We start from the raw sequence: 27,759 nt of genomic DNA on the forward strand, positions 1-27,759 counted from the left end.
CCTATCGGAACCACGGATAAAAAATCTCCGTGTCTACATTGCGTTTGCTCCCTCCAAACTCCTCCCTTTACCTTCATATACAATTCTTTTACATTCCGCTGCTATACTCTTAGAATTGCATGTGTAGGTTGATTACTTGAATTGTGCTAAGTTGTTAAAATCTGCCAAGACTTAAAACTGGGAAAAGGCTAGATTTTTATTTGGTCAAGTAGTCTAATCACCCCCCTCTAGACATACTTTCGATCCTACAAGTGGTACTAGAGCTTTGGTCTCCATTTGCTTTGATTTCCATAGCTTTTGGTGATCATAGCCTTGGTTTCACAACTTAGGAGAGTATGGCGTCTAGCGAGGGGAATTACCACCGTAGAGGTCCTTACTTTGATGGTACTAATTTTGTTAGTTGGAAGCATAAGATCAAAATGCATATTCTTGGACATAACCCCGCCGTTTGGGCTATTGTGTGTATTGGCTTGCAAGGTGAATTCTTTGATGGGAGAGAACCGAACCGTGAAGCTACCGCGGAAGAGTTGAAGATGCTGCAATACAATGCTCAAGCTTGTGATATTCTCTTCAACGGATTGTGCCCCGAAGAATTCAACAAAATCAGCCGTCTTGAGAATGCAAAGGAAATTTGGGATACTTTTATTGATATATGCACGAAGGTACCGACTCCGTCAAATCCAAATTGGATGTGCTTCAAAGTCAACTTGACAAGTTCAAAATGAAGGATGGTGAAGGTGTCGCTGAAATGTACTCTAGGCTTGCTCTCATCACAAATGAGATTGCCGGCTTAGGAAGTGAAGAGATGACCGATAGATTCATCATCAAGAAGATTCGAAGAGCCTTGGATGGAAAATATGATACCGTGTGCACATTGATCCAAATGATGCCCAATTACAAAGATCTCAAGCCAACGGAAGAATTGTTGCTCATGAGATGTCACTTAAAGATAAGGAAGAGCTCCACAACAAGTCAAGTGGTGCTTACAAACCTCGTGTGAAGCTCCCACATCATCAAGTGAGAAACAAACCTTCAATGAAGAATTAAGCCTAATGGTGAAGAACTTTAACAAGTTCTACAAGAGTAGAAGCAAGGAAAGAAGCTCCAAGTCAAGGTCCTACAATGACAAGAGATCTTCAAGTCGTGAACGAAATTGCTACAATTGTGGAAGACCCGGACACTACTCCAATGAGGGTACGGCTCCCTACAAAAGAAGAGAAGATTCTCCCAAAAGAAGAAGTAGAAGAGAAGAATCACCACCTAGAGAGAGAATGAGTAGAGATGATCGTTATGAACGAAGACCCTCTCGGAGAAGCAAGGATTCGGAAAGGAAGGACAAGTCATCAAAGAGCTACACAAAAAGAAGACATCAAGCTCATGTTGGTGAATGGGTATCCGGCTCCGACTCCGACCATCACTCCGAAAGAAGTTATCACTCCGACTCCGAATATACTCAAGATGAAGGTGTTGCCGGTCTAGCTCTTGTGTCAACCAACTCCTATGACATATTTGACTCACCAAATGAAGGAATTGGAAGATGCTTCATGGCTAAAGGTCCAAAGGTAACACACCCCGAGTATGTTGATTTCAATAGTGATGAAGATGATTTGCTAGGAGATGATGATTTACTTGTTGAAAATTCTAGTTATGAAAAATATGATGAACTTGCTATTAATCATGTTAATCAAGATAAAACGAATGACGATGATAAGAAGGAGATTGAGCGTCTAACTAAAGAACTAAACACTCTTAAGTTAGCTCATGAAACTACCTTGGAAGATCACCGAGAACTATTAAAGACTCATGAAGCTACGCTTTGAAAAGCTCAACCTTGAGCAAGAGCATGAGTTCTTAAGAGCAATCAATGATGATCTTCGCAAGAAAAGTTCTTCTTACATTGCCAAGCGTTTACTCTTGTCTACTTACATGCCACAAGTTAAATCTAGCAACAAGAACAAGAAAGATTCTTCCTCTAGTAGTAACAACAATCATGCTAAATCCAATGTTGTTGCTTCTAGTAGTTCTCTTGATTCCACTAATGATTCTCTTAGCCAAGTTACACTTGAGCAAGAACATAGCTTATTGAAGGGAATTATAGAGAAAGGTGTTTACAAGAGTCTTGCCGGAAGTAAGCAATTTGAGGAAATTGTACGCAAGCAAGGAAGACACCAGAAGAATCAAGGTGTTGGTTTTGAACGAAAGTTCAATGCCAATGGAGTTGAGTGGGAAGAAGATCAATACCACAAGACGAAGTTTGTTCCTCAACAAGAGAAGTATGATCCTACTTCTTTCCAAGGAACACAAGCTCAAGATGATCTTCCACCACAAGACCACAAGCTAAACGGCAAGGACAAGCTTCAAGAGGAGATTGATGCATTTGAAGAAACTCCTAAGGCCTTGGTCAAGTGGGTTCCCAAGACTACATCAAGTTCCACTTCATCAAGTACGACTACAACTCCAAGGATTCCCATCAAGATGGTGTGGATCTCGAAGAAGAAGAACTAGAGAGTTCTTGAGGGTGACTCCGCCAACATACTTCACTCTTATCATCTTGGCAAGGACAAGTGCAAACAACTTCCATATCTTGCACTAGTTCAAGGAGTCACAAACCCTCTTGTTGGTAAGACAAGGGACAAGGTAACCTAATGCATTCATGGACATCATCTCATGTGAATATCACTCTATGTCTATGGATATCCTTGTTTGTTCCTTGTGGGACTAACCCGTGTAGGTATTGAAAGTGCAACTCACTCCAAAGGATTGCTCCGAATGATCTACATCAACATTGAGCATCTACATCTTCAACACCCACATGAAGTCATCATCGACAAAACCCGAGGTTAGTTCATCCCTCTTAGGGGGGATATCACATCTAGGGGGAGCTTTACTCTAATCAATTGAGATAAAGCAACTCTAATGATGTGAACACAACAATGCTTTATGTAAAAGTGGTAACCCCACTTTTGCTTAAACGATGAGTATGACCTATGACCAAATGTTCTCATTTGACTCCTAAGTCAATATACTCATATATAGATGACCTAGTCATTGCCAAATTGCTTGATAGATGCTAGAGTGATTGCGCATGCTTTGTCACATATTTCATTTGTCATTTTATTGTGTGAGCATGTTGTATGCATATTTTACTCATTCGAGGACATCCATTTGTTGTTTTGATTGTTTGGATGTTTCTCTTTTGCCAAATGGATGGACAAGAATGCCTAAGAACTCCCTCTAGCTATCTATGCTTTTCTCGTCTCAAACTCCATTCATGCTACATCACAAAGTTTGATCAAGTCAGATTCAAACCACTCTGTGTGAGGAGCACTCGGAGTCCCCGATTCGTCATAGACTTAAACTTCCAAAACCTCTTTGTGCATTTCGGTATGACCGAGTCATCCATTTCGGTCACACCGAGATCACTAAGTTGATCTAGGTTTTCAATCTCGGTGCAACCGATTTAAACTTTTCGGTCACACCGAGTTGCAGTAACCGCTTGCGATTCTGCATCTCGGTGCCACCGAGTTGTTCCACTCGGTCACACCGACAGGGTCGGGATATATAAACCCACGGGTGAGAATTTGGAAATTTCTTCGAAACCTCTCAGCCCGCGCGTATCCTGCTCTGCCGCCTCGGGTCTCCAGATCGTCTCCTCGCCGCCAGCAACCTCCCGCCGCTGGTTTCCATCACCGTTAACAGAATTCTGCTCCTCCGTTGCCGTCGTAGTGAACTCCGCCGAACTAGGGTACGAGTTCGTCTCTTTGTGCTATTCCTTTAACCCTGATTCGTAGCACATTGCTCTGCCATGATCATCACCATGTATGCAAACACTCTATCCATTGAAAACATCCTTTAGGCTAGATTTGATTTGAAAATTTAGGGTTAGGTCTCCGCCGAACCCATCTCGGACCGACCAAGTTGTAGAAATCGGTCTCACCGATTTGGCTTAGGCAATAGCACTTGCGATTTTTGGTCTGGCCGGAAACTGCAAATCAGTGTGACCGAGTTCGATTCTCTATGAAACCCTAGCAGTCTTGGTGCCACTGAACTGTGACTCGGTCTGACCGAGTTCACTAGTTTAGGTTCCAAAAGCTGCTTTGGTATCACCGAGTTTACACATTGGTAGCTCCGAAATGCTTTCTGTGGAGAACTAAAACTAAGTTTTTAAGTCATCTATTTTTCAAAAACTCTGCACTTTGTGATGCTCATCCACTCTACCTCATCTACATCTATTCACAGGGTCTGCTGACAGTAAGTTTGCAGAGATGTCTGATCAGAGTGATAGTCAGAACAGGTCCGAGGAACATGTGCAGACGAGTGAGGGTTCAGATCCCTCAAGCACTTCTGATGATGGCAGCAGGAGCACTCAAAGCAACTTGCCAAAGGCAGCCACCAGAACCAGGAAGAAGAGAACCTCAGAATCTGAGGATGAGGATTATGTTGCCACTGAGGAGGAAGTAAGCTCCAAGAAGAAAGAACTGAAAAAGGAATATGGCATAGCTGCTGCAATTAAGCCAGGGATGAATAAGAAGGCACCAGCAAGGAGAATTCCTATGTCTAAGGCCAGAGCCTCTACTTAAGAGACAATGGAGTTCACTATTGAACCCAAAGAAGGTGGAGAAGGCAAGAAGAGGAAGGAGAGGGTCAAGAAGACCATTGCCAGAGTCATTGGCAAGTCCTCCATGATGAGAGATCCCTCTGAAGAAGAGGAAGAGGAAGAGGATGCTGCACCAGCACCCAAAGCTCAGAAGCTTATGGGAGATGCTATAAAGGCAGGGGCTGCTCCATCGAAGCCCAAGTCTGCTCCCAAAGCTCCAGCTCAGAAGCCTAGTAAGCCCAAGAGGAACACCAGAAACATACCTGCTGAAGAGAAGAACAAGGCCCCAGTGCCTCAAGCTGAAGAAGAGGATGATGATTCACTTGTTTTGAGGAAGTTGAAGCCCAAGATTCCTGACCACAATGATGCTCATCCAGTAGCTGAAGACATGCATATCAGAAAGGATGCTGGACTAAGATTGTGGAGACAGTCTGATCCTTATGCTGTGAGGAGGAGGACAACAGTTGATTACAGGTTTCACACAAAGGAACAACAAGACTTTTATGAAACTATTTTGCTTGACAAGAAGCCCATTGTCTGTGACATGAGATGGGTCGATTGGGAATACATCCTGGAGAATGAAGATCACTTCCCAGGAGTTTATGACAGCTTCAAAGCATGTGGAGTTGACAAATTTGTTGGGAGAAGCTCACAAAATGGAATGATGAGCTGATCATGCAGTTTTACTCCACTGCCCACTTCTATCCAGATGGGAGGATACTTTGGATGTCAGAAGGTACTAGGTACCAATCCACAGTTGAGGAGTGGGCCAAGCTGATAAATGCCCCTGAAGAACATGAAGATGACTTGGATGTGTATGCCAAGAAGAAGAAGGACCACAACACTATGGCAAACATCTACAAGGAGATCCCAGATAAGGCTTTGGAGACTCACAAGCTTGGATCTGTACATTTCTTGTTGTCTGGTCTGCCTACCATCAACACAATTCTTAGGCACACTCTACTACCCAAGTCAGGAGATCACAAGATGATCAGAGGGCATTCTATCAACCTGCTACAGCTTTTTGATGTCCCTTAGAAGTTCAAGGTTATGAGTTTGATTGTAGAGACAATCAAGAGGACTGCTGCTGACCAGAAAAGAAGCTGTGGGTATGCTCCACACATTCAGGAGCTCATCAACTCCAAGATGGGCACAGAAACATATCTGTTGGATAAGGAGCATCTATCCCTGTATCCTGATTTTGAAGATAATACTGTTGTGATGAATGAGGATGACCCCACATCTGAGCAAGCATAGGAGAAGAGAGCCAAGGCAAAGGCTGAGAAAGCTGCCAAGATGCCAAGGGTTGAAGAGGCATCTCAAGTTTTCCTGAAGAGCAAGCAAGATCAACTTGCATATCTGGTCTAGTCTACACCGAGGATTGAGAAGGGCTTGGCCACCCTGACTCAAAACCAGGAGAGCTTGAAGAGGATCATAGAGACCAAATTTTATGATCTTGATCTGAAGGTAACTGAGATTCAAACAGCAGTTGAGCAGCTTCAGGAGGAAGCAGAAGAGAAGAGAGGCAAGGCAACTACTGATGCATTTCAGCGAGTGCCAAGGAGTCAGAGGTCTGCTGCAGTGCCAGTGACAGATTCTAGAGCTACAACATCAGCACCAGCAGCTACAGCTCCAGTGCCACCTCCACCAGCCACTCCACCAGCTCCAACTACATCAACAGATGCCTTCGTCCTTGGCGTTCTCTCTACACCACCTCCCGAAGACCAAGCCTGAGAGACGCATAGCACTATGCATATTTGAACTTTTTGGTAACTTCTTGCCAAAGGGAGAGAAATATGTATAGATCATAGGCTTCGAGAGAGTGTTTTGCTTCTTTGCCTTTGGTTGAACTTTTTATTGTGTGAGATACTTATTTGATCATGTGTTTGATCATTTGCTACCTTAATGCTTGTTTGGACGATATTATCTTTTATATCTCATATATGATCATTCACTTGCTTGGTGATGAGTGCATGCTTTTAATTTCTATCATTTTGAGCGCTCCACCAAGATGTATGTGACATGGAAGATTAACCCATGATCCTAATCGATTGTGCATTTGAATTCAAAAGCAAATTTTAAATAATGCACAAATTTAGGGGGAGCTCTTGCTTATCACATACTTCTCAAAGCGACGATGTATTTCAATCTTATTATCATTTGTTGAAGCTTTGATCTATATGTTGTCATCAATTACCAAAAAGGGGGAGATTGAAAGTGCAATTATCCCTGGGTGGTTTTGGTAATTCCTAACAACATATAGCTCATTGAGCTAATGCTATTTCAAGATAAATATTTCAGGAAAGCTCAATGTTTGGCATGGCATGGATTAGAAAGTGGACCCCTCAAAATGCTAAGAACAAAAGATTGGCTCAAGCTCAAAACACAAGACTCTACATTTTACTTTTAGTGATCCAAGATCACATTGAGTCCATAGGAAAAGCCAATACTATTAAAAGGGGGTGAGGTGTTGCTTAATGAATTACTTGCTCAAAATGCTTAGTGATATGCTCCAAAAACCCTCAACCACTTTCTCATATCCACATATGTCCCAAACCAAAAGTCAAACTCGGCCCCACCGAAATTTCCTATCCGGCGCCACCGAGTTCACTTGACATAGCCACTGCCACAAACCCTAGTCATTTTGGTCTCACCGATAGGGATCTCGGTCTCACCGAGATGGGATTGCAACCTCTCTGCTTCCCTTCGTAATGTTTCGGTCAAACCGAGATGAGCGATCGGTCCCACCGAGATTGCAATGCAAACTCTCTGTTTTCCCTTCGTAACGTTTCGGTCTAACCGAGATGAGCGAATCAGTCCCATCGAGTTTGCCTGACCAACTCTCTGTTTGCCTATTACCAAAATTGGTCCCACCGAGTTTGTGTAATCGGTCTCACCGAGATTACGTTATGCCCTAACCCTAATGGAATCGGTCCCACCGTGTTGACATGTCGGTCCCACCAAAAATCCTAACGTTCACATTTTGAACTAAATTGGTCCGACCGAGTTTTCTGATTCGGTCCCACCGAGTTTGGTGATTTGTGTGTAACGGTTAGATTTTGTGTGGAGGCTATATATACCCCTCCACCCGCTCTTCATTCGGGAGGAGAGCCATCAGAACATGCCTACACTTCCAGAATACATTTTCTGAGAGAGAACCACCTACACTTGTGTTGAGGTCAAGATATTCCATTCCAACCACATAAATCTTGATCTCTAGCCTTTCCCGAGTTGCTTTCCACTCAAACCCTCTTCCCACCAAATCCAATCCTATGAAAGAGAGCTGAGTGTTGGGGAGACTATCATTTGAAGCAAAAGAGCAAGGAGTTCATCATCAACACACCATCTATTACATTTTGGAGAGTGGTGTCTCATAGATTGGCTAGCTGTCACTTGGGAGCCTCAGTCAAGATTGTGGAGTTGAACCAAGGAGTTTGTATGGGAAAGGAGATCGCCTACTTCGTGAAGATCTACCCTAGTGAGGCAAGTCCTTCGTGGGCGATGGCCATGGTGGGATAGACAAGGTTGCTTCTTCGTGGACCCTTCGTGGGTGGAGCCCTCCGTGGACTCGCGCAACCGTTACCCTTCGTGGGTTGAAGTCTCCATCAACGTGGATGTACGATAGCACCACCTATCGGAACCACGGATAAAAAATCTCCGTGTCTACATTGCGTTTGCTCCCTCCAAACTCCTTCCTTTACCTTCATATGCAATTGTTTTACATTCCGCTGCTATACTTTTAGAATTGCATGTGTAGGTTGATTATTTGAATTGTGCTAAGTTGTTAAAATCTGCCAAGATTTAAAATTGGGAAAATGCTAGATTTTTATTTGGTCAAGTAGTCTAATCATCCGCCTCTAGACATACTTTCGCTCCTACAGGATCGCATGCGTATAATTAGGATCAGAGTTAAAGCGGTACCGATCAACTCATGCATAAAATTAAAAGATGACCCACTAATTATGTTTCAAATTAGAAGACGCAGTTAAATTGGTCGAGATAACTAAGGCAACTCATTAATGATGATACGGATAATCATGCATAGAATTAGGATCGCATGCATATAATTAGGATCACGGCTAAAGCGGTACTGATCAATTCATGCATAAAATTAGAAGGTGACCCACTAATTTCGTTTCAAATTAGGAGACGCAGTTAAATGGGTCGAGATAATTAAGGCAACCCATTAATTACGATATGGATAATCATGAATAGAATTAGGATCACATGTGTATAATTAGGATCACGGCTAAAGCGGTCCGATTGCATAATGCAATCGTTGTTAATTACGGGATCGTGGAGGAAAATGGAAGGAAATCAACGAATAATCATTTTAGCTTTTGCCAATTTCGCAACAGGTCAATAAGCATCGTCCGATCCAAAATGGACGAGATCCGGATCGTTCGGATCTGTTGCAAAAATCCGTACGTTCGGATTTTAGCTTTTGCCAATTTTGAAAGTAATACTGCCAGGGGGCGGATCCACCTCGCCGGCCCAGCCATGTGCAACGCATCTGACAATTGGCAATTAATTACCTCGGTCTTGTATGCTAAATCTTGTTTATTGTTCGACCATTGTTTTTCCATTTCGCGAGAGGATATGAAGAACAAGTGAAGCCACGACTTTTTTTTAGCAGAAACAAAGTCTTGGTCTTCCCCTTGCTCTGCTCGATCCTACCTACGCTAGCGCACACTCCGTCTCACGCTCGCGAGCGAACTAGCCCAAGAGGAGAGCAATGGCGCCGTCCAAGAAGGTGCTGATGCTGTGCGGCGACTACATGGAGGACTACGAGGCGGCCGTGCCCTTCTACGCGCTGGCCGGCCTCGGCGTCGCCGTCCACTGCGCGGCCCCGGGCAAGGCCCCCGGCGACCCATGCCTCACCGCCGTCCACGACTTCCTCGGCTACGAGCTCTACACGGAGCTCCCCGGCCACCGCTTCCGGGTCACCGCAGACTTCGCCGCGGCGGCGGCCGACCCGTCCTCCTACGACGCCCTCCTCGTCCCCGGCGGCCGCTTCGTGGAGCAGCTCAGCGTCGACGCCGACGCGGTCGCCCTCGTCAGGGCGTTCGCGGGCGAGCTGCGCCGGCCGGTCGTGCTGACCTGCCACAGCCAGGTCCTGCTCGCCGCCGCGGGCGCCATGGGCGGCGTCCGGTGCACGGCGTTCTTTAGCCTGCGGCCCGTGGTGGAGCTGGCCGGCGGGACCTGGGTCGACCCCGATCCCTTCAGCCTCTGCGTCGCCGATGGCCACGTCCTGACCGCCATCGGGTGGCCCGCGCACGGGGAGATCATCGCGCAGCTCCTGCGCGCCTTGGGCGGCCGAGTCCTCGGCGGGCGCGGCCAGGGCGTCCTCTTCCTCTGCGCCGTGAGCTAGCCACATCCCCCCCTCCCCCCCCCCCCCCCCCCCCCCCTCCGTTCTTGAAACATCTAGAATTTTGATGTGATCTGATGATCGATACAGGACTACGTGGACGACTACGAGGCGAACGTGCCCTTCCGCGCGCTGGCCGGCGTGGGCTGCCGCGTGGAGGCGGCGTGCCCGACGAAGCGCAAGGGCGAGCCGTGCGTCACGGCGATCTACGAAGACGTCACCGGCGCGGCCCCCGGCGCGGTGAGCGGCGAGAAGCGCGGGCATAACTTCGTGATGACCGTGGACTGGGCCGACATCGACGTCGACGACTACGAGTGCGTGGTCGTGCCCGGCGGCCGGTCGCCGGAGCTGCTGGTGACGAACGAGAAGGCGGTGGCGCTGGTGGGGAAGTTCGCGGCCGAGGGGAAGGTGGTCGCCAGCATCGACCAGGGGCACCTGGTCCTCGCCGCGTCCGGGCTCCTCAAGGGCAAGCGGTGCGCCAGCGGAGTCCCCATGAGGGTGATCTCCAACCTCGCCGGCGCGGCGGCCGTGGTGCCCGAAGGGGCGGTCGCCGACGGGAAGCTCGTGACGGCGGCGAGCTGGCCGGACCTTGCCGAGTTCATAGCTCACCTCGTGGATCTCTTGGGCATCACCGTCTCGTTCTGAAGAAGATGCAACTGCAATGCATCTCTCCGTGATCTGTAATAACTTTGTGAACAGAACGCTGAACACTGTCACGCTCTGCAGAAACTCTAACCTTGGAGTTCAGAGATTGCCATATGTTTCCAGTTCTCTGTTTCTCTTCCTGTATAGTGCCACAAACTGGTATTTTGATTTGGAGTGGAATCTTTTTTGTTGGTTGGAACTTGTCTTTGATCAGTTATGAATGGTTTCTACCTAACTTTCAAAGCCTTCAGTTTGTCACCATAAACCGCAGAGCTCATCCATTGGCAGTTTGCCACCGACAGTCTTGCAAACAATGTATATCTACTCCACCTATCTATATTAATTACACTATGCTTTCTACTCCCTCCGTTACTAAATTTAGTATAAATTTGAGTCATATATTTTGAAACGGAGGAAGTAGTTTTCAAGCCTCGGAATCGCTTGAGGTCTCCAATTTAGAGTTGGTCACCCAATTTTGAGGGGTCAACCATGTTTTTTCTTTTCTTAAGGAGCCCTCTCATTTGCGTCCTTATTTTAAAGGGCTCATAATTAATTGAGGTCTCTAATTTAAGATAGAGTCACTCAATTTTGACCGGGTCAACATTTTTTTATCGAGGATCTCTCTCATTTCATTCTTTTAACAATATTTTTCTTCAAGGAGTATGCTCACAAATTTTAAAATCCTCATAGTTAATTCAGATCTTTAATATGGAATTGGATCACCCAATTTTGACCGGGTCAACAACATTTTTTTTCTTTGATTTACTTTATAATTCACCATGCTCCCTAATTTTGGAGCTCTTCCACTCAATTTAGATATTCAATTTTAATTTTAGTTAACAATTTTGAGCAGGTCAACGATACCAATACCACGCAACTTCTCACCACCTAGGAAAAATAAACCTAGCACCAATATATATAGTACATGCATCTCCCAACATAGAAATTTTTCGCACATAAATATGGATTGATTGTCAGATAACACAAAATCACATTGCAAAAGGCCTATCAAAATACCGCATTATAAATAAAAAGAAACACACTCCCTCATCTACGCCACTCGCCAAATCAAATATTCACTTAGTTTCAAAATATAAGGTGTATTCTTTTTGAAAAGTCAAGATTCTCTAACTTTGATCAATTTTAGAGTCAAAAGCATCGGCATCCATAATAGTAAATAAATAATATATGAAAATTCATTTCATGATGAATCTAAAGATATCGATTTGATACTGTGGATATTGATTTATTTCTCTATAGTTTTTATCAAATTTAAAGAGGTTTGGCTTTTTCAGAAAAGTAATACATGTTTTATTTTGAAAATAGAGGGAGTAAAAAATTATGAAAACCCAACAACACGAACGGCGCATCAAAGGTCACCAAACTTTCTAGTAAACACACTATGCTCCCTTTTTAAGGCCTCACAATGAGGTCTTTAATTTGAAATTTGGTCATCCAATTTTGACCGGACAACAATTTCTTAAGGAGCTCTTTTATACAACTTTTTAATTCACTATTCCTTAATTTTGAATATTTTTTCATTCGATTAAGGTATCCAATTTTAGATTTGGTTCATGATTTTGACCAAGTCAACGTTTTTTAAATCAATTGGTAGCAGCCGGCCTATAAAAATATATCAATCTCGCATCCTCTCACCACCTAGAAAAAAAAAGCGTCGGTATATGATATTGTAGCACTAACATAGTACATGCAGTCATCGATGAAGGAAATTACTCCACATAAGTATGAGTTAATTAGCAAATAACACTGAACCACACTGCAAAAGACCCACCAAGATACCACATTATAAATAAGAAGAAAACACACTTCATAACACCACATTATTAAGCTACGTCAATTAACTTGGATCGGGGGAGTAACATTGTTGAGTTTTCAAGAAAAAATGCTTTAGCATTTACAAATATACGACAAGCGAGCCAATACTTGTATGCACGTATTGCCCTCTTCAATTCATATTTTCATCCTTAAATAGATTTTAATGATCAATGTCTACCGCCAATTTTTTCAACAAAGGGAATATATTAATATCACAGAGATACCAATTACACCCAGTCTATGCAACAACGTAATGCCATAAAAACATTACGGATGCACAAAGCCAAAAAGAAAAAAAAAAGAAAAATAAAGATCCCACTACAGTGATCAATTCCTTGTAGCTGTAGCACGAACCACCACCAAGACAACACCCGAAGTTCAAGTTCTCCACAAGCGACGCCTTTAAGAAGGAAACAGTGCACAAGCGCCTTCATCACCCGATCGTAGATCTTAGGTTTTCACCATGGAGAAAATCCGCACTCTCAAACAATGTCTTCAACAAGGACACTGCCAGGCACAACCAATTAATTGCGGACCTCGGGTTTTCACCCAGAAAGCTAAGACTCTGTACTCCGCCTGTGTTGCCACCCCCACTTGCCGATGTCGCTTCTACGAGTCATGAATCACCTAGCAAAGTCCTCATCGCCTCGAAGACTCGATCTGTCATTACTAGGCCTCAGACCTCAGCCACCATGACATTTTTCGCCACTGTTTTCACCATGAAATCGAAATACCGACATTGTCCCATAATGTCAACAAACAACGAAGCTTCGCGTCACACCCTCCTGAAGCCACTCGGGCTGAAATAGGGGCGCACACGACCGAATCTCATCCGATCCAGTAATCTACAGGCGTCAAGTATCCAATGAAGATCTCCGGCGAAGCATTTCGGAACTCGTCAATTGCCAGATCAAAAGAGGGCCGACATCTAGCAGGACACCATCTCGGATCAAGAAGAACATTAGGACCGCGTCCCTTGGACAAGCAAACTAGTAGGCCCCAATGCCGCCGTGCAACACGTCGGAGAAGAAGGCAACCGCGGCCATCCGGCCCGCGCCAGGCCATGGCCAGATGGGGGCGAGCCGGCACGACGCACCAGGAGCCGCACCTTGGGGCGAGACCAACCGCGCCAGCTGCAGGCCGGGGAATTCCAGAAAATTTTCCGTACCAAGTGAATAAGATGACATGAGTTTGTATAAGGTGCATGACGGGGATAGTTATGTGACTAATCATGATGTTGCAACATGCATGACCTGGTGAGATGGGAGAATGCACGTTGTAAGATTTAAAGGTTTTGGTGTATGCATGTAAAATAGTGTTAGTGGATGTTGACATGGCACACTTGGTAAGATGGAAGGTTACATGTTAAGAGAATTGCTTATAGTGGGGATGGCTTCTTCGAGCTTCAGCTTAGCAACTGTCGGGTTGCCAAGGGCGCTATCCAGGTGCGAGCGATCGCTCTGGACGATGGCTTCTTCCCTTGCTTCGACCTGCGCACTGAAACCTTGGCGCGGGAAAGCTGCCGCTCCCTGTTGTTCAAATTCTAGCCGCAGGATGAGGCTGGCCTCATGTGTCCCCGCACCCTCCCCCTCCTACCATCAGTTGACAACATGCACCCCCCAAGCCCGTTGTTCCACACGGGCTTCTGCCCACCGCCGGCCCACCTCTCTCTGCTGTTGGAGGTGCCATTCTCCCTGTTGAGGCCTACTTCCCAGCCTACGCGCGCGTGCAAGCCCACCAAGTTCTTGCCACCCGGCTCATTTGCCCCAGGCCGCTCTAACACGCCCCTGCCTTGGGCGACGGCCTTCTTAGCTGTGATCGATCTCCTGTAGCCAATACTAATCTGCTGCACGGAGTGTGCTCCCTGCTCCCCGCTCATGTCGCCACCACTTTCTGCTCCTGCCGCACGCCGCCGCCGGAGCTGAGGGCTGAAGATCTCCGCCCTTTCCCTCCCACACTTCAGCTTTTCGATAGCCCTGCGGCTCCACTCCAGCTCGCCTCCCCACCTCCTTCCCCTGCCGGGGCCATGGCAGACGTGGATCTGGGCCTCGGGGTTGTCTCCGCCGGGGAGCCGATGCACCACGTGCCCACGGATGGCCCTGACGCCGGTCTCGCTGTTCAGCCCATGGAGGCGGTTGGACGGAGCCATCAGAAGACGGGCGGCGACTCTGCTGCCGCCCCTGCTGTCCAAGATCTAAATGCTCCGCCTTCTGCTACGCGCCGCAGCCCTCGCATCAGGATGATGTACGATGGGGAGCGCGTTGGCTCTGTTGAGCGTGCTTCAAAGCTCAAGGCGGCGACCTCCGGCTCCAACCCCGGCAGCTCTGGTCGGCGGCCCAGCTTCAATGCTTCCCGCCGCAAGAAGACCAAGGTGGTGCCGGTCACCGAGCTGCTGGATCTCCAGTTCAGTAACACACCCAGGCCCATGACTAGGGGCAAACTCAAGCAAATCGCCAAATGCTGCGACCTCAATGCGGACGCCCTCTTCGCTCAAGCATCATCCTCCTCGACCACCGGCGCTGGCGGCTCTGGCCGCTCGGACGGATCATCCGCTTCTTCCATGGGTGCTCACTCTGGTCCAGATGTCTAGGTGCTTTTCAGTTATGCTTGTGCTATTCTCAGGGCGTGTCGGTCCCTGCTATGCCTATCTTTGCAGTTATGTTCGCCTCAGAGTCGATTTATGCCCCGTCAGTCCATTTCCAAGACAGTTTGTTAGTCTGTTTATGTTCTCGGTCAGTGTCTCTGTCAGTTTAGAGGTCTATCTGTTGGTCAGTCTTATGTTAGTCCAAGTTGTAAGATCAATGCTGCATCAATGTTATCTCCCTTATGTTACTACCTCTTGCATTCCCCCTCTCATGCACATGCCTTGTTTACTTACCTTTCATGCGCGGGCGGCTTTCACCTTGATCTATGAAGCTTCTTGATTGGAATGTTCGAGGCCTGGGTGACGAGAATAAGTGTTCTTTGGTTCGTGATGTTCTAACTACCTGTCGGCCTAGCATTGCTTATTATCAGGAAACAAAGCTGGAATCAGTTCCAACTTTTAAGCTGAGAAGTTTTCTCCCCACAAACCTCGACAACCAAGCGGTCATGCCTTCTACGGGCTCCTCCGGCGGCATTCTGGTCGCATGGGACACCTCTGCCTTCTCTGGGCAGGTCATCGCCTCACACCGATACCATCTCACAGTCAGGTTCTCATCAACAGCGTCCGAGTCAATTTTTGTGGTCACTACTATATATGCTCCTTTCGTTCATCAGGAACGGCAACTGTTCTTAGAAGAGATCAACAGTGCAGCTGCCCTGGTATCTGAACCTTGGATTGTTATCGGCGATTTCAATATGTATCGGTTCACGGAAGAGAAATCACGCGGTCGAGTCAACTGGGCTATGATGGACCTGTTTAATGAATGGATTAGATCTCATAGGCTGGATGATGTGGATATTTGCAACCGTAAGTTCACCTGGTCGAATAAACGTGAGGACCCTACTATGGTTCGGCTAGACAGAGTGCTCATCAACGCTAGTTGGTTGCTGTCCTTCGCTCAAACTTCAGCCATGGTTGTACCATCGGTCACCTCGGACCATGTGCCTGTCTTGGTCCAGTTTGGCAACAACCAGGTTAAGAGCAAACTCTTCAGGATGGAGAAGCACTGGCTCCACATGGAAGAGACAAGATCCATCATCCAGAACAGCTGGGGCCAAGATACTGGACTTATTCGCTCGGCTGCTTCCCTCATTAACCTGAAGATGAGGCGAATCCGTGCTGCCTTACGAAGATGGAAGAGAAACAGGGCCAGCTTGGATCTGCTCATTTCCAATAATAAGAAGGTGGTGCTCTACCTTGATGCTATCGAGGAACGACGATCTTTATCGCTGTTAGAAAGGGTTCTGAGAACTTTTGCTACAGACAAAGCAGAGCTGCTTATACTGTGGCAAACTGCTTCGTGGAGACGGAGGGCCAAACTCCATTGGTGTACTTCTGGCAATGAAAACTGCAGTTTCTTCCACGCTGCTGCTAATGGCCATGCTAGACGGAACAAGGTCAGAGTACTCATCAAAGACGGAGTTGAGTTTTTTGACAACAATCACAAGCTTCAGTTGGCAACCGAGTACTACTCTGCTCTCCTGGGTCAGCCTTCCCCCTCTCTACCTACAGTTCAACTTGATCAGCTCTATGAGCACGTCGACTTATCGTGCCTCGCGAGGGAGTTCACCTGGGAGGAAATTGTCGAAGCTATTAACCATTCACCCAACAACCGTAGCCCTGGCCCGAATGGCTTCACTAATGAGTTATATAAAGCTTTCCACGGAGTTATCAAAGCTGACTTGCAACTCTTCTTCTCCCAATTCCACCAGAATCAACTGGACCTGTCTGGCATTAACTTGGCCCACATCTCCCTTCTGCCCAAGAAGGAAACCCCGCTGGAACTCAAGGACTTCAGGCCAATCTCTATAATACACAGCGTGCCCAAACTTGCAAGCAAAGTACTAACCAGGAGGCTTCAAGCTCAGATCCCCAGCTTAGTTCATTCCCTACAATCAGGCTTCATCAAGGGTCGAGCCATTGTAGAGAACTTTGCTTTGGCTGCGGATATGATCCAAACTGAACATAAAAGGAAGTTGCGCATGGTGGCCCTCAAGTTGGATTTTCAAAAAGCTTTTGACTCAGTCAGCTGGTCATGCCTTCTCAACGTTCTATCTACCCATGGTTTCCCTCAGCACTGGATCAGTTGGATTGAATGCTTGCTGTCAATGGCAACCTCTTGCTTCATGTTGAATGGGGAGCTGGGTGACTCTTTTGCTAACAAGCGAGGCTTCAGACAGGGCGACTCTATATCACCATATCTTTTTATTCTAGTGGCTGATGTTCTACAACGACTTTGCTGCTCTGCTTTTGAAGATGGCAGTTTGATTCACCCTGTTGGTTCAGACAGGATGTTCCCAGTTCTGCAGTATGCCGATGACACCTTAATCCTCTTCCATGGCAGCATAGAGCAAGCTACCATCATCAAGCACATTCTGTCTGATTTCTCTGCTTTCTTTGGGTTGCAGATCAACTACCACAAGAGCACTCTCATCCCAATTTGCATAGGCAGCTCTACCACTGATGCGATCGTTGGCTTGTTTGGATGCCCAGCCTCAAGCTTCCCCTGCACATACCTCGGCTTGCCCCTCTCCTTGCACAAGGTTCGACACGAACTAATGTTACCAGTCATTCATAAGGTTGACAGGCGTTTATCTGGCTGGTTGGCTACTCTCTTGTCTTGGGGTGGCAGACTTACACTGATTAACTCGGTCCTGGCTAGCATTCCCAGTTACTTCATGACATGTTTCCGCTGGCCAAAGGAATCCATACACAAGCTAGAGGGCTTGTTGAGATCGTTCCTATGGCAAGGCACGAACACAGCAAAAGGGGGCCACTGTCTAGTTGCTTGGCACTTCGTCACCATGCCGCGATCTGTTGGTGGCCTGGGTATTAGAGATCTATCTGCACACAATCAGGCTCTACTAACCAAGTTTGCAGCTCGGGTTCTCCAATACTCGAGCGTTCCTTGCTACCAATGGTTTGCTCAGCAATACTGCAACAGTTCTTTACCCAGAAGAAACTGCGCGCGCGACACTGCAATCTGGAGTGGTTTTAAGCAATCCATCCCCATGGTACTCGCCTCTTCAAAGTGCTCCTTGGATTCTGGGAGATTAATCTCTTTCTGGCATGACTGTTGGCTTCCGGTGGGACGCTTGAGCTCTGCTCTACCTACCTTATACACTTTTGCAAAAGACCAGGACTGTTTTGTGGCCTCTCAACGCTCTCAAGGATCTTGGCACCTACAGTTTCACCCTAATCTGTTAGCCACAGCCAACAATGATCTACATCTCCTTCTCTCGCTCCTGGCTTCTGCCATGCCTTCGCCACATCGCCCAGACAACAGGTTTTCTGCCATCAACAACAAGACCGTCATTGCCGCTCACGTCTATGAGCTGCTCACCTTCAGAGGAGTGTCTTGTGCCTATAGTTCATGGGTTTGGGACCGGATCATCCCCCTCAAACACCGTGTCTTCTTATGGCTTCTGTTCTGGGGCCGGCTCAACACTCGAGATAATATGATGAAGAAACGTTGGACGTTGATTGTGACACAACAGGATTGTGATATCTGCCCGGCTCCTGAATCTGCATCGCACCTGGTGCTGCGTTGCTACCCGGCTTCAGTGATTTGGAATGTGTTCGGCCTAAATGACCTTGCCTCCAGTTCTCTGGACCTCATCAGTTTTATCGAGCAAGCTGAACAGCGTTGGCCAGCCACTAGTAAGTTTCATATTCTCTTTGCTGCCGCCGCTGTCACAACATAGCACGCCCGGAATGACCGGGTGTTCAACTCCAGGAGATGGCCCTTGGCTTATATAAAACAGTACATGACACGGTTGCTTCATCTCTGGCAAAGTAGAAGCCGCGATCAGGATGACAATGATGCTACCGATGCTATGGTTGCGTGGACACAGTATCTAGCTTAAGCTGGTTTCAGTTTAAGTTAGGTAGCTGCTATATCCCCCCCCCCACTTGTATCTCTCCAATCTGGCAGTTTATAGCCTGGGCACCTTGGTGCTAAATATAAACTTCATGTAATCGATCTCCGGTCCTCAGGCTTTTTTTGCCTGTTTTGAAATATATAAGGTAGACCATATCTACCTTTCATTTCAAAAAAAAAGTGGGGATTGTTAGGATGATCTCCACAGTGTGGGCCCAACGGCCCACCGGGCCCTTAGATCCGCGCCCTGATCGGGGGCGCTCAGCCCACTATGGGTGACGGGCCCCTGTCACCTGCACTATATAAAGAGGTGGGGGACGGCGGCTCGCATTACGAGGTTCGTCACGACGCCGTACAACCCACCTACACCCCTACCGATCTAGGGTTAGTGCAGTGCTGATGGAAAGCGCCGCCACCACTTCGCCCACGATCTGTCATCACCACCGCCACCATCAACCATGGCCAACAGCGGGAGCTCCTCAGGCCAAGAAAAGGTAATACCTATCACCACTGTTGCCGGAATCCTAGCCTAACCGATCTACGACATCTATCAATGGTATCAGCCAGAGATTGGTTTAGGATTTTCGGTACAGAAAAGAAAAGGAAATCCCCTCCCCCAAAGAACCCTAACCCCCAAATGAAAAAGAGGGGAAAAAGAAGGGCAAGAAAAGTGCGCCGCCGGAAGGCCGCGCCGTTCCTCTCGATCCGGACGCGCATCGGCAAGCCGAGGCGTTGGACGAAGAACCACCGGAGCTAGCTCAACGGTATGCCGGCAAAGAAAAGAAAAAAGACAAAAAAAAGAGAGAGGGAGGCACCGCGGCCCAACCGCTCGACGGCGGGGTGCTCACCCCAAGGGGAACGCACCACCGGCGAAGGGATCGGCAACGGCACCGCCACTCCACACCGTCGGGCGCTACAAGAGAGCAGAGGTGGCCTCGGCCTCGCATCTTTCTCTCTATCTAAGGAAGAAAAGGGGAAGGGGAAAGTGGAGAATGGGTGCTCGCGCGCCGTCGTGGCGACGCCGTCGCCGGCGGCCGACGGGGCCCTCGGTGTCTCTCTCTTTTTCTCTGTCGCAGGAGGCGGAGGAAGAAAGAGATGGAGAAAGAAAAGGAAGGAAGGGAGCTCGAGCGGCGCAGCGCAACGGCTCAGTTCGGGAGCGAGAGAAGAGCGGCGCGAGAGGGAAAGAATGGGTTAGGGTTTGCCCGAGCGGCGCGGTTGGATCGCTTTGATCGGGCGAGATCGGCGCTGGATCGTTGGATCGCGTCGATGGCCGCGAGAAAACCCTAGCCTGTCGGCGCGGGCCTTTGGGCCGGAAAGGGAGCAGGCGCACTCTGGCCTGAGGCCGGCTGAGCTGCTGGGCCGGCAGAGCCGGCGGCCCAGGCCGGCAGCCCCGCGCGAGCCAACTGGACCCTGAGTGGCTGGGCCGTTTTCGGCCAGGGCAGGCGCACACGGCGCGCGAGCAGGCCGTGGGCCAGGAAACGCAAAGCACAGGCCGTGTTTTATTTGTTTTTTGTCCAATTTTTGGATTAATGCATCCAGTTTTCTGTTTTATTTTCTATTCAAATTTAATCCAACGAAAATTTGTTTAGAAAATAGAAAAGTGAAAGAGATGCTTCTGAAAAGTAAAAAGTCCATGAATTTTTTATTCATGTTTTCCGCTGCAAAATAAAGAAAAGTGCTCTTTTAAAAGAAAAATAAAATTCTTATGAATAGAATATTGTAAAGTTTCGCTGCAAAGTAAAAGTTTTATCCTTCAATTAAATTGGAACCAACGGGAAAATTTAATTGGAAGAACATTTTTTGAGAGAAGTTTTTTCCCCTGTGGGTGAAATCAGATTCAGATAGTTTCCGCTATGACAAAAGAAAGATATTTGTTTTAAAGTTAAAATATGGTATTGTTATTTTCTGACCAACGTTGATGATAAAAGTACTATAATTCTATGAGTCTTATGTTCAAAGCTTAAATCTCTGATAATTTTTGTATCAAAGTAATCAATTTTCAAAGAACAAATAAAGATCAAGAAATGCTCTTGAGCTAGAGAAATTTATATTTCTTGTTCCCGCTGCAATAAAGTTGATGATGATTATTATTTCTTAGCAAAGTTGTTTAATAGAAATTTTATCATCATGTTATTTATGAGTTATATGCGTTATTTCCTTTTCTGCCAACGGTGATATGGAATTAATGTAGAAGGATGATGTTTTGTTCTAATTCTGCCCAACAGTGATTTAGAATATAAAAGAAAGTTTTAAAAGTTTAATGTGCATATTTTTTAACCAGACCAATGTAGGGTTATTTTTTTATGCTCATTATTGTTGATTATTGGCTAAGTTTTCTCAGACTAAAAGTTTTCCATACTTTCATTCGTAAAAGCGAATGGCTGGGTACTTGTTACCCGAAAGATGACCAAGAAAGGTCATAACGTGAGGGAGTATGTTCTCTCTAAAGAATGGCCTCAAAAGAAAAGAGGTAGATCATTGAGAGTCTTGGTTGACGAATGTCTTTCATGTGCTCTCTATGAAGAAGATTTTTCAGTCAACACGATTTGAGTTGAAACAAGCAACATGCGTGTTTAATTTGACCAACGTCGGATTAAGCATGTGTGTCAAAGAGCGTTCGGATTTATTTCTGAATTTCATGATTGCATATGCAGTCAAAAGAGCCAATTCTGGCATTTATGTTCCTTACAGGGAATTACCCGCATAGCGGGAAAAGAGGATTATGATAAAACCTGCATGGCGGGGAAAGTCTAGGAAAATACCTGCGTAACTAGGTAAAGTTGACATAGTATTATGTCAAAAATCCTATACGTCAGGAGAAATTTTGGCAAAGAACTTATCCTGTATGACAGGAGAAAGATATGATGACTCATGTGCGTTTGATGTGTCCCACTCTGGGAGAAAAGTACGGAGTAGCTATTATGCTTTCCTAGTATCGACCGTACACCTTATGTGTAACGGTCATTAAGCACTCAATAAATCCAAAGAGAATAAAAGTTACAGACGAACCTAAAGATAAGAATGATATGCAAGTGTGACTTGCAAAAGTACTAATGATAAAGAACTATTTTGACTTTCCGAAATGGAATGAGGAATAAGGAAAAAGTACTCCCATACCGTTAACAGATAACTTCATTACATATGAAGTAATCAGATACATGAAGTAGATACTCAAAGTTTCCTCAATTCACAAGAGTTGTGAATGGTTTTTCGAAATTGTGGCAGAAAAGTTCTTGCCACATTTCGAGGGGGAGAAAAAATATGAGATATCCATTAATGAAGAATGTGATCATCTGGGGGAGTACGACGATCATAATAATACCCCTAAAGAAAAGAAATAGATGTATTCCTGGATCTTTTACAGTTCCGAAAGCAGACTAAGGAATACTAAGACGATGCTTAAAGTGCCATAAAGAAGAAAGTTTTAACAGATTAAACCCAAATAATAAAGTTTAAAGATACGCCATTTTTTAGTAAAGATGGAGTAATCTGGGGGAGCATGGTATGAAAATACCTAAGACTCGAATAGATTGTATCTGGGGGAGCATGTTGTATGACTTATACAACACCTGTTGTTAGCTCCATAAAGGAGGAATGAGTAAACATGGATCTTGTGATACAGGTCCTATAAAACCTATTGCCTCTTGGAAGTGAAAGACTACAATTAATTTGCCTCTTGGCAATGACAGAGCAACAACAGCCCCATATGAAAGAAGTGCCAGTACCTGAGACACAGATGGTCTCAAGGAATGAGAAAATCAGATACTTCTGATTACTATAAAGTCTATGTTAGTGAAATTCAAATGGAGGTTGATCCCACCTCATTTAAAGCGCTCAATCGAGTTTTGAGAAGTGTCTGCTTATCTAAATGATAAGAGACTATGTGAGATGAAATGAAATTGGTGAATTCTGACGATGTTCGGGACTCATGAGTAATTTCCAATGGAGCCAAAACAGTAGGCTGTAAAGAGTCTACAAGGTCAATGTGACTCCAAAGGAAATATGTAAAGGTGTAAAACACGACTAAAATCGAAAGGTTTTTTTGCGCATTTTACACTGAATAGATTACAATGAGTGTTGGTAGCACATCATGATCTGAGTTACATCAGATGAAAGATATTATGATCTGAGTTACATCAGATGAAAGTAAAGAACACAGGGGATACTGCCTGAAGAAGTCTTTTATGGACTAAAGCAATCAAATGTTGTTTTGGGTTAAAGAAAATGAGAGGACAATTGTGTTTGTATAAAGTTATAGAATGGGAATTTCATTTCCTATATCTTGTACATGCGGATAACATTCTGCTTGTTAGTAGTGATGTTAATTCGACTGCAGGAGGAAAAGAAGTTCTTGTCCTCAAAGTTTAAAAGAATGTCTCTCGTTATAAGGATCGAGATTCACCGAGAAAAGAATAAAAAGGGTATTAGGTGTGTCGCATGGGCATGCTAAGGAAAGTTTCTAAAGTATGCATGCGAGAAAACCTACGCCTGTTCTTATAGCAAAGGGTAATGATTTTGGGAACTTTAGTGTTCCAAAAGTCAATACGAAATAGACCAAATGAATATGGTACCATATGCTTCAGCTGTTGGAAGCTTAATGAATGCAAAAGTATAATATTATCGTGACACAGTTCACGTAACCGGGTTGTTTTGGTAATGTCCAGTCCAGATATAGATCACTGGAATGGAGTCAAGGATATCGGCCTCATGCTGAAAGAAATAAGTGCTCTCAAAAGATTGTGAGTACAAAGACAGGACTCGTGAAATATACAGCGAAATCCACAATTGTCGCTGACTTTCACACTTGCAGTTTTTGTGTGGAAAAACTCTAAAGAATGAATCAATTATCATTAATATGATGTAAAGATAATGTACAACATGATATGAGGCTGAGGGACAGGCAAAAAGGTTAAAGAAACAAGTACCCGGAATTGATAATGGTTGACAACAGCGATAACCATTTTAAGTTTTTCGCTCCTATGACAACGAGTCAAGTGTTGATGCCAAACACACTGACACAGAGTTATGCGTTGTAAAAGAGAAAGTCCGGAATCATGTAGAAATGCTTGAAGCATAAAAGTAACAGACAAGTGTTTGCAGATCTGCTTATTAAAGGCTTGCCGCCCAGTGTGTTCGGAGAACACACAGTCGACATGGGTTTTATGGTATAGTCTAAGATTTCCAGACAATAAAATGGCCCAAGGTTAAAAAATCTATTTCAAAACAGAGGAGTGTGTTGTAGGTGTTGATTCTATCGGGAATGAACCGTGATGATGAGACATGCTCTACATGCAAATCTGTGATGGAACAAGTACTTTGAAAAGAGTTATTTTAAAGTATAAAGGTCAAAAGTAAAAGTTGAGATCAAGGGGGAGAATGTTAGGATGATCTCCACCGTGTGGGCCCAACGGCCCACCGGGCCCTTAGATCCGCGCCCTGATCGGGGGCGCTCAGCCCACTATGGGTGACGGACCCCTGTCACCTGCACTATATAAAGAGGTGGGGGACGGCGGCTCGCATTACGAGGTTCGTCACGACGCCGTACAACCCACCTACACCCCTACCGATCTAGGGTTAGTGCAGTGCTGATGGGAAGCGCCGCCACCACTTCGCCCACGATCTGTCATCACCACCGCCGCCATCCACCATGGCCAACAGCGGGAGCTCCTCAGGCCAAGAAAAGGTAATACCTATCACCACTGTTGCCGGAATCCTAGCCTAACCGATCTACGACATCTATCAGGGATGAATATTTTAAAAATATAGGATAACACTCATCTTCACGGAAATTCCATTTTCCAACGCTGAACCCAAAACAATAGAACAGCAACAGATGCAGCGGGATCAATCATGAAATAAATGAATCCTCCCATTTCTCTGCAATGGAGATTTATTGATAGATGAACTGCGTCGCAGTCTACAAATCAGTGTCTCTCAATCAGAACAGCAGCAGTTCAGTCACAGCAAAGTCGGCAACAGTAGTGGTATCCTGAACAGTTTCTGCTGCAATTTTCATCCGCTGAAACCCACAACGATCCACAAATGTCCTCGATCACGTCGCCGATCTGATCGCCACGCCGTGGTGCGCGATGGCGCCGCCCGTGTGCTCGTCGCCTGTGGCGTGGTAGGTGTTGGCCCTCCGCAGCTGCGGCTCATCCGCAGGTAGGAACGACCGCATTGGGCTCACTGAAAACCGTTGTGAGGTCGTGCTGGTGGAGGCCTTGACGATGGCGCTCTCGGCCAGGACCTGTTCTTCTAATGGTAGGCCCATTTTTATAGTTAGGCACAGGGGCCCTGATTTTGCAGGCCCGGCCCTGTTCTCCTCCTACATTCAATTGTCGTCGCGCGTAAATGAGTCAATGAGAGTATGAATGAAGATGCTAAAAATTCTGGTTCACGTAGGTAGAACTGCACGAAGATGGATTCGCCTGTGGACTTGTGATGTGTACCTCTTTGTTTGGATCTGGAGATTCGCCATTGGAGAGCTTTGGTTCGTCGGCGTGCTGCTCCCGATCAGCTCTCTGCTTGCCGCTGTTCCTTCGCTTCTGAGAACGCTGCCTCGGCTTGGACCTGTACGCATGGTGGCAGAGCAGAAAACCATCAAGCCAACGGAGAGGGAATTCTGCGAGATCAAAGAAGCGTTCATGCGATCGGTCAGTCCTCACTTCCTTCCGTCGTGGGGGGTGGTCGGATCGGCAGCCTCCTCCTTGTACACGACGGGGAGGTCGGAGACGTCGCAGGCCAACGGCGGCGTGCTGAAGAACTGCAGTGCAAAGTGGTGTGGATTTTCATGCGTTAGACACCGCAAACTTGCGTCCATTGATGGATAGGTTTGTGCGCGGGCACGTACGTCGCTCTGGAGAGCCTGGGCGGCGGTGCCGCGGGCGGCGGGGTCGAGGGCGAGGAGCGTGGTAAGGAACGGGAAAGCCGACGGCGGCATGCCGGCGAACTTCTCCGCCATCGTCGACTTGTACGTCTTGGGCGGGCGGATGGTGGCCGGGAGCTTCATCCTCCGCCAGTACTCGTCGGGCGGCGACCCGCAGAGGCTGAAGATCTTGAAGAGCTGCTCCACCTCCGTCCTTCCGGGCATGAGCGGCTTGCCGGAGAACATCTCGGCGAGGAGGCAGCCGGCGCTCCAGAGGTCGATGCCCACGCCGTAGTCGGTGGCGCCCAGGAGGAGCTCGGGCGCGCGGTACCAGAGGGTGACCACGCGGCTGGTGAGCGGGCGGCGCCGGCCGGGCCCGAAGTAGTTGGCCAGGCCCAAGTCGCCGATCTTGAGCACGCCGGCGCGGTCGATCAGCAGGTTCGAGCCCTTGATGTCCCGGTGCAGGATGTTGCGTTCGTGGCAGTGCTGCAGCCCCATCAGCAGCTGCTGCATGTAGCACTTGATCTGCATGCCAAGAAACCAAGAAAATGAGTTCTGCTCTGTGGTTTTACGTGTCGTCGTCTCCGGCTCCGGTGGTATATATGTTACCTGTGGCAGGGTGAGGGGGCGGGCGATGAGTCGGGCGAGGTCGGAGTACATGAAGTCGAAGACGAGGTAGATGCTGCGGTGCATGCGGGAGGTGGCGATGCCGTCGAGGCGGATGATGTTGGGGTGGTCGAGCCGGCGGAGGATGCGCATCTCGCGGGCCATGAACTTGACGCTCTCCGGCTCCATCGTGTCGAGCCGGACCTTCTTCAGCGCGACGAGCCGGCCGTCGGCGCCGCGCTCGCGGGCCTTGTACACGTTGCTGTACGTGCCCTGCCCGACCTTCTCGATCTTGTCGAACGCGTCGGCGCTCCGGGGCACGATCCCCTGCAGCGCCTCGCGCGGCACGTTCTCCAGCAGCCACGTCGGCCACCCGTCCACCAGCTGCTCGCGGTCGTCCTCCCGCCGCGGCGGCGGCGCCTGCGGCGGCATCGACAGCGACGGTGAGGAGACCGTGGCCGCCGTCAGGTTCGACGTCCCCGAGGCATCCGTGGTCTCCGTCCCCGCCGGACCCTGGTCCTTGGCGTCGGCCTGGTCCCTCGCGACCGCGACGGCGGCGGTGGTGGGGAGGGGGTCGGTGAGGCGGCGGGCGGCCGCGGGGGTGTAGCCGTTGCAGCGCATGAGGTGGTCGATGCCACGGTCGTGGCTGCGGGCGGGGGAGCCCTGGGACGGCTTGGCTTGCGCGCAGCCCATGTCAGCGGAGCCGCGCGACGGCGACGGCGGCGGCCGCGGCGGCTGGTGCCGACGACGAGATGGGGGTGGAGGCGGAGGAAGGGGCGCGACGGGGATGGAGACATCAACATAGAGGGGAAGGGGAATGGCCCCGAATGTGGCGCCAAACATATAAACCACTCAAGTTTTAAATTTTGTATATCTGCAGGCTGGATGGCTGGTAGTGACATTGACAAGAACAATATTGTTGCCGGCCGGCGGCGGCCGGCCGCGCGCGGCTGATCGGGAGATGCTGCTGGTGACAGCCTACGTCCTCACGTACGTGTCTCCGCGCAACAGTGCAGCTCCGGATCCATGGTGCTCCGCGGTCGGGCGCTGGCCGTATACGGCCCGAGATCGACGGAGTTATAGAGGAGATGCAGCCAGGAGGTAATACAAATCTGGCAGCTGCAATCGCTGTCGCCGCACCGGTAACTCCCGAGTGTTCAAATTTACTGGTCTGGAACGCAGGATGAACATGACAAGGATTTGCCATGTACATTTATAATATTTTGAACTTTGTCGCCTGGCAATTTTAAAACTTTTTTGTAATGCTCACGTGTCAAGTTGTTTTGTATACATTTTAGATCTTAGAAATTTTCCTCCT

The 27,759-nt window shown here is 47.5% G+C and overlaps 2 protein-coding genes across 2 annotated transcripts; one reads left to right on the forward strand and one right to left on the reverse strand.

Moving 5' to 3' along the window:
- The first annotated feature begins 9,154 nt into the window (after positions 1-9,154).
- LOC123168374 (DJ-1 protein homolog E) lies at positions 9,155-10,809 on the forward strand. Its single transcript, XM_044586243.1, has 2 exons — positions 9,155-9,959; positions 10,056-10,809. The coding sequence occupies exons 1-2, from the start codon at positions 9,333-9,335 to the stop codon at positions 10,608-10,610; spliced, it is 1,182 nt and encodes a 393-aa protein (XP_044442178.1). The 5' UTR covers positions 9,155-9,332; the 3' UTR covers positions 10,611-10,809.
- Positions 10,810-25,631: 14,822 nt separating this feature from the next.
- On the reverse strand, positions 25,632-27,134 carry LOC123171279 (probable serine/threonine-protein kinase At1g54610). Its single transcript, XM_044588852.1, has 3 exons — positions 26,445-27,134; positions 25,821-26,360; positions 25,632-25,733 (listed from the first exon to the last, which is right to left on the reverse strand). Exons 1-3 carry the CDS (start codon positions 27,132-27,134, stop codon positions 25,632-25,634), a joined length of 1,332 nt encoding a protein of 443 aa, XP_044444787.1.
- Positions 27,135-27,759: the final 625 nt, after the last annotated feature.

This window comes from Triticum aestivum, chromosome 7D, assembly GCF_018294505.1.
Source record: "Triticum aestivum cultivar Chinese Spring chromosome 7D, IWGSC CS RefSeq v2.1, whole genome shotgun sequence".
NCBI classification, from domain to species: domain Eukaryota; kingdom Viridiplantae; phylum Streptophyta; class Magnoliopsida; order Poales; family Poaceae; genus Triticum; species Triticum aestivum.

What these genes read in the sequence shown, in the direction of transcription:
- LOC123171279 (XM_044588852.1), bottom strand. Translation starts at nt 27,134, where the DNA reads ATGGGCTGCGCGCAAGCCAAGCCGTCCCAGGGCTCCCCCGCCCGCAGC. An exon ending in GCCCCCTCACCCTGCCACAG is followed by an intron (nt 26,361 to 26,444) that starts GTAACATATATA and finishes CTTGGCATGCAG; the next exon opens with ATCAAGTGCTACATGCAGCA. An exon ending in CCCAGGCTCTCCAGAGCGAC is followed by an intron (nt 25,734 to 25,820) that starts GTACGTGCCCGC and finishes TTTGCACTGCAG; the next exon opens with TTCTTCAGCACGCCGCCGTT.
- LOC123168374 (XM_044586243.1), top strand. Translation starts at nt 9,333, where the DNA reads ATGGCGCCGTCCAAGAAGGTGCTGATGCTGTGCGGCGACTACATGGAG. An exon ending in GCGTCCTCTTCCTCTGCGCC is followed by an intron (nt 9,960 to 10,055) that starts GTGAGCTAGCCA and finishes TGATCGATACAG; the next exon opens with GACTACGTGGACGACTACGA.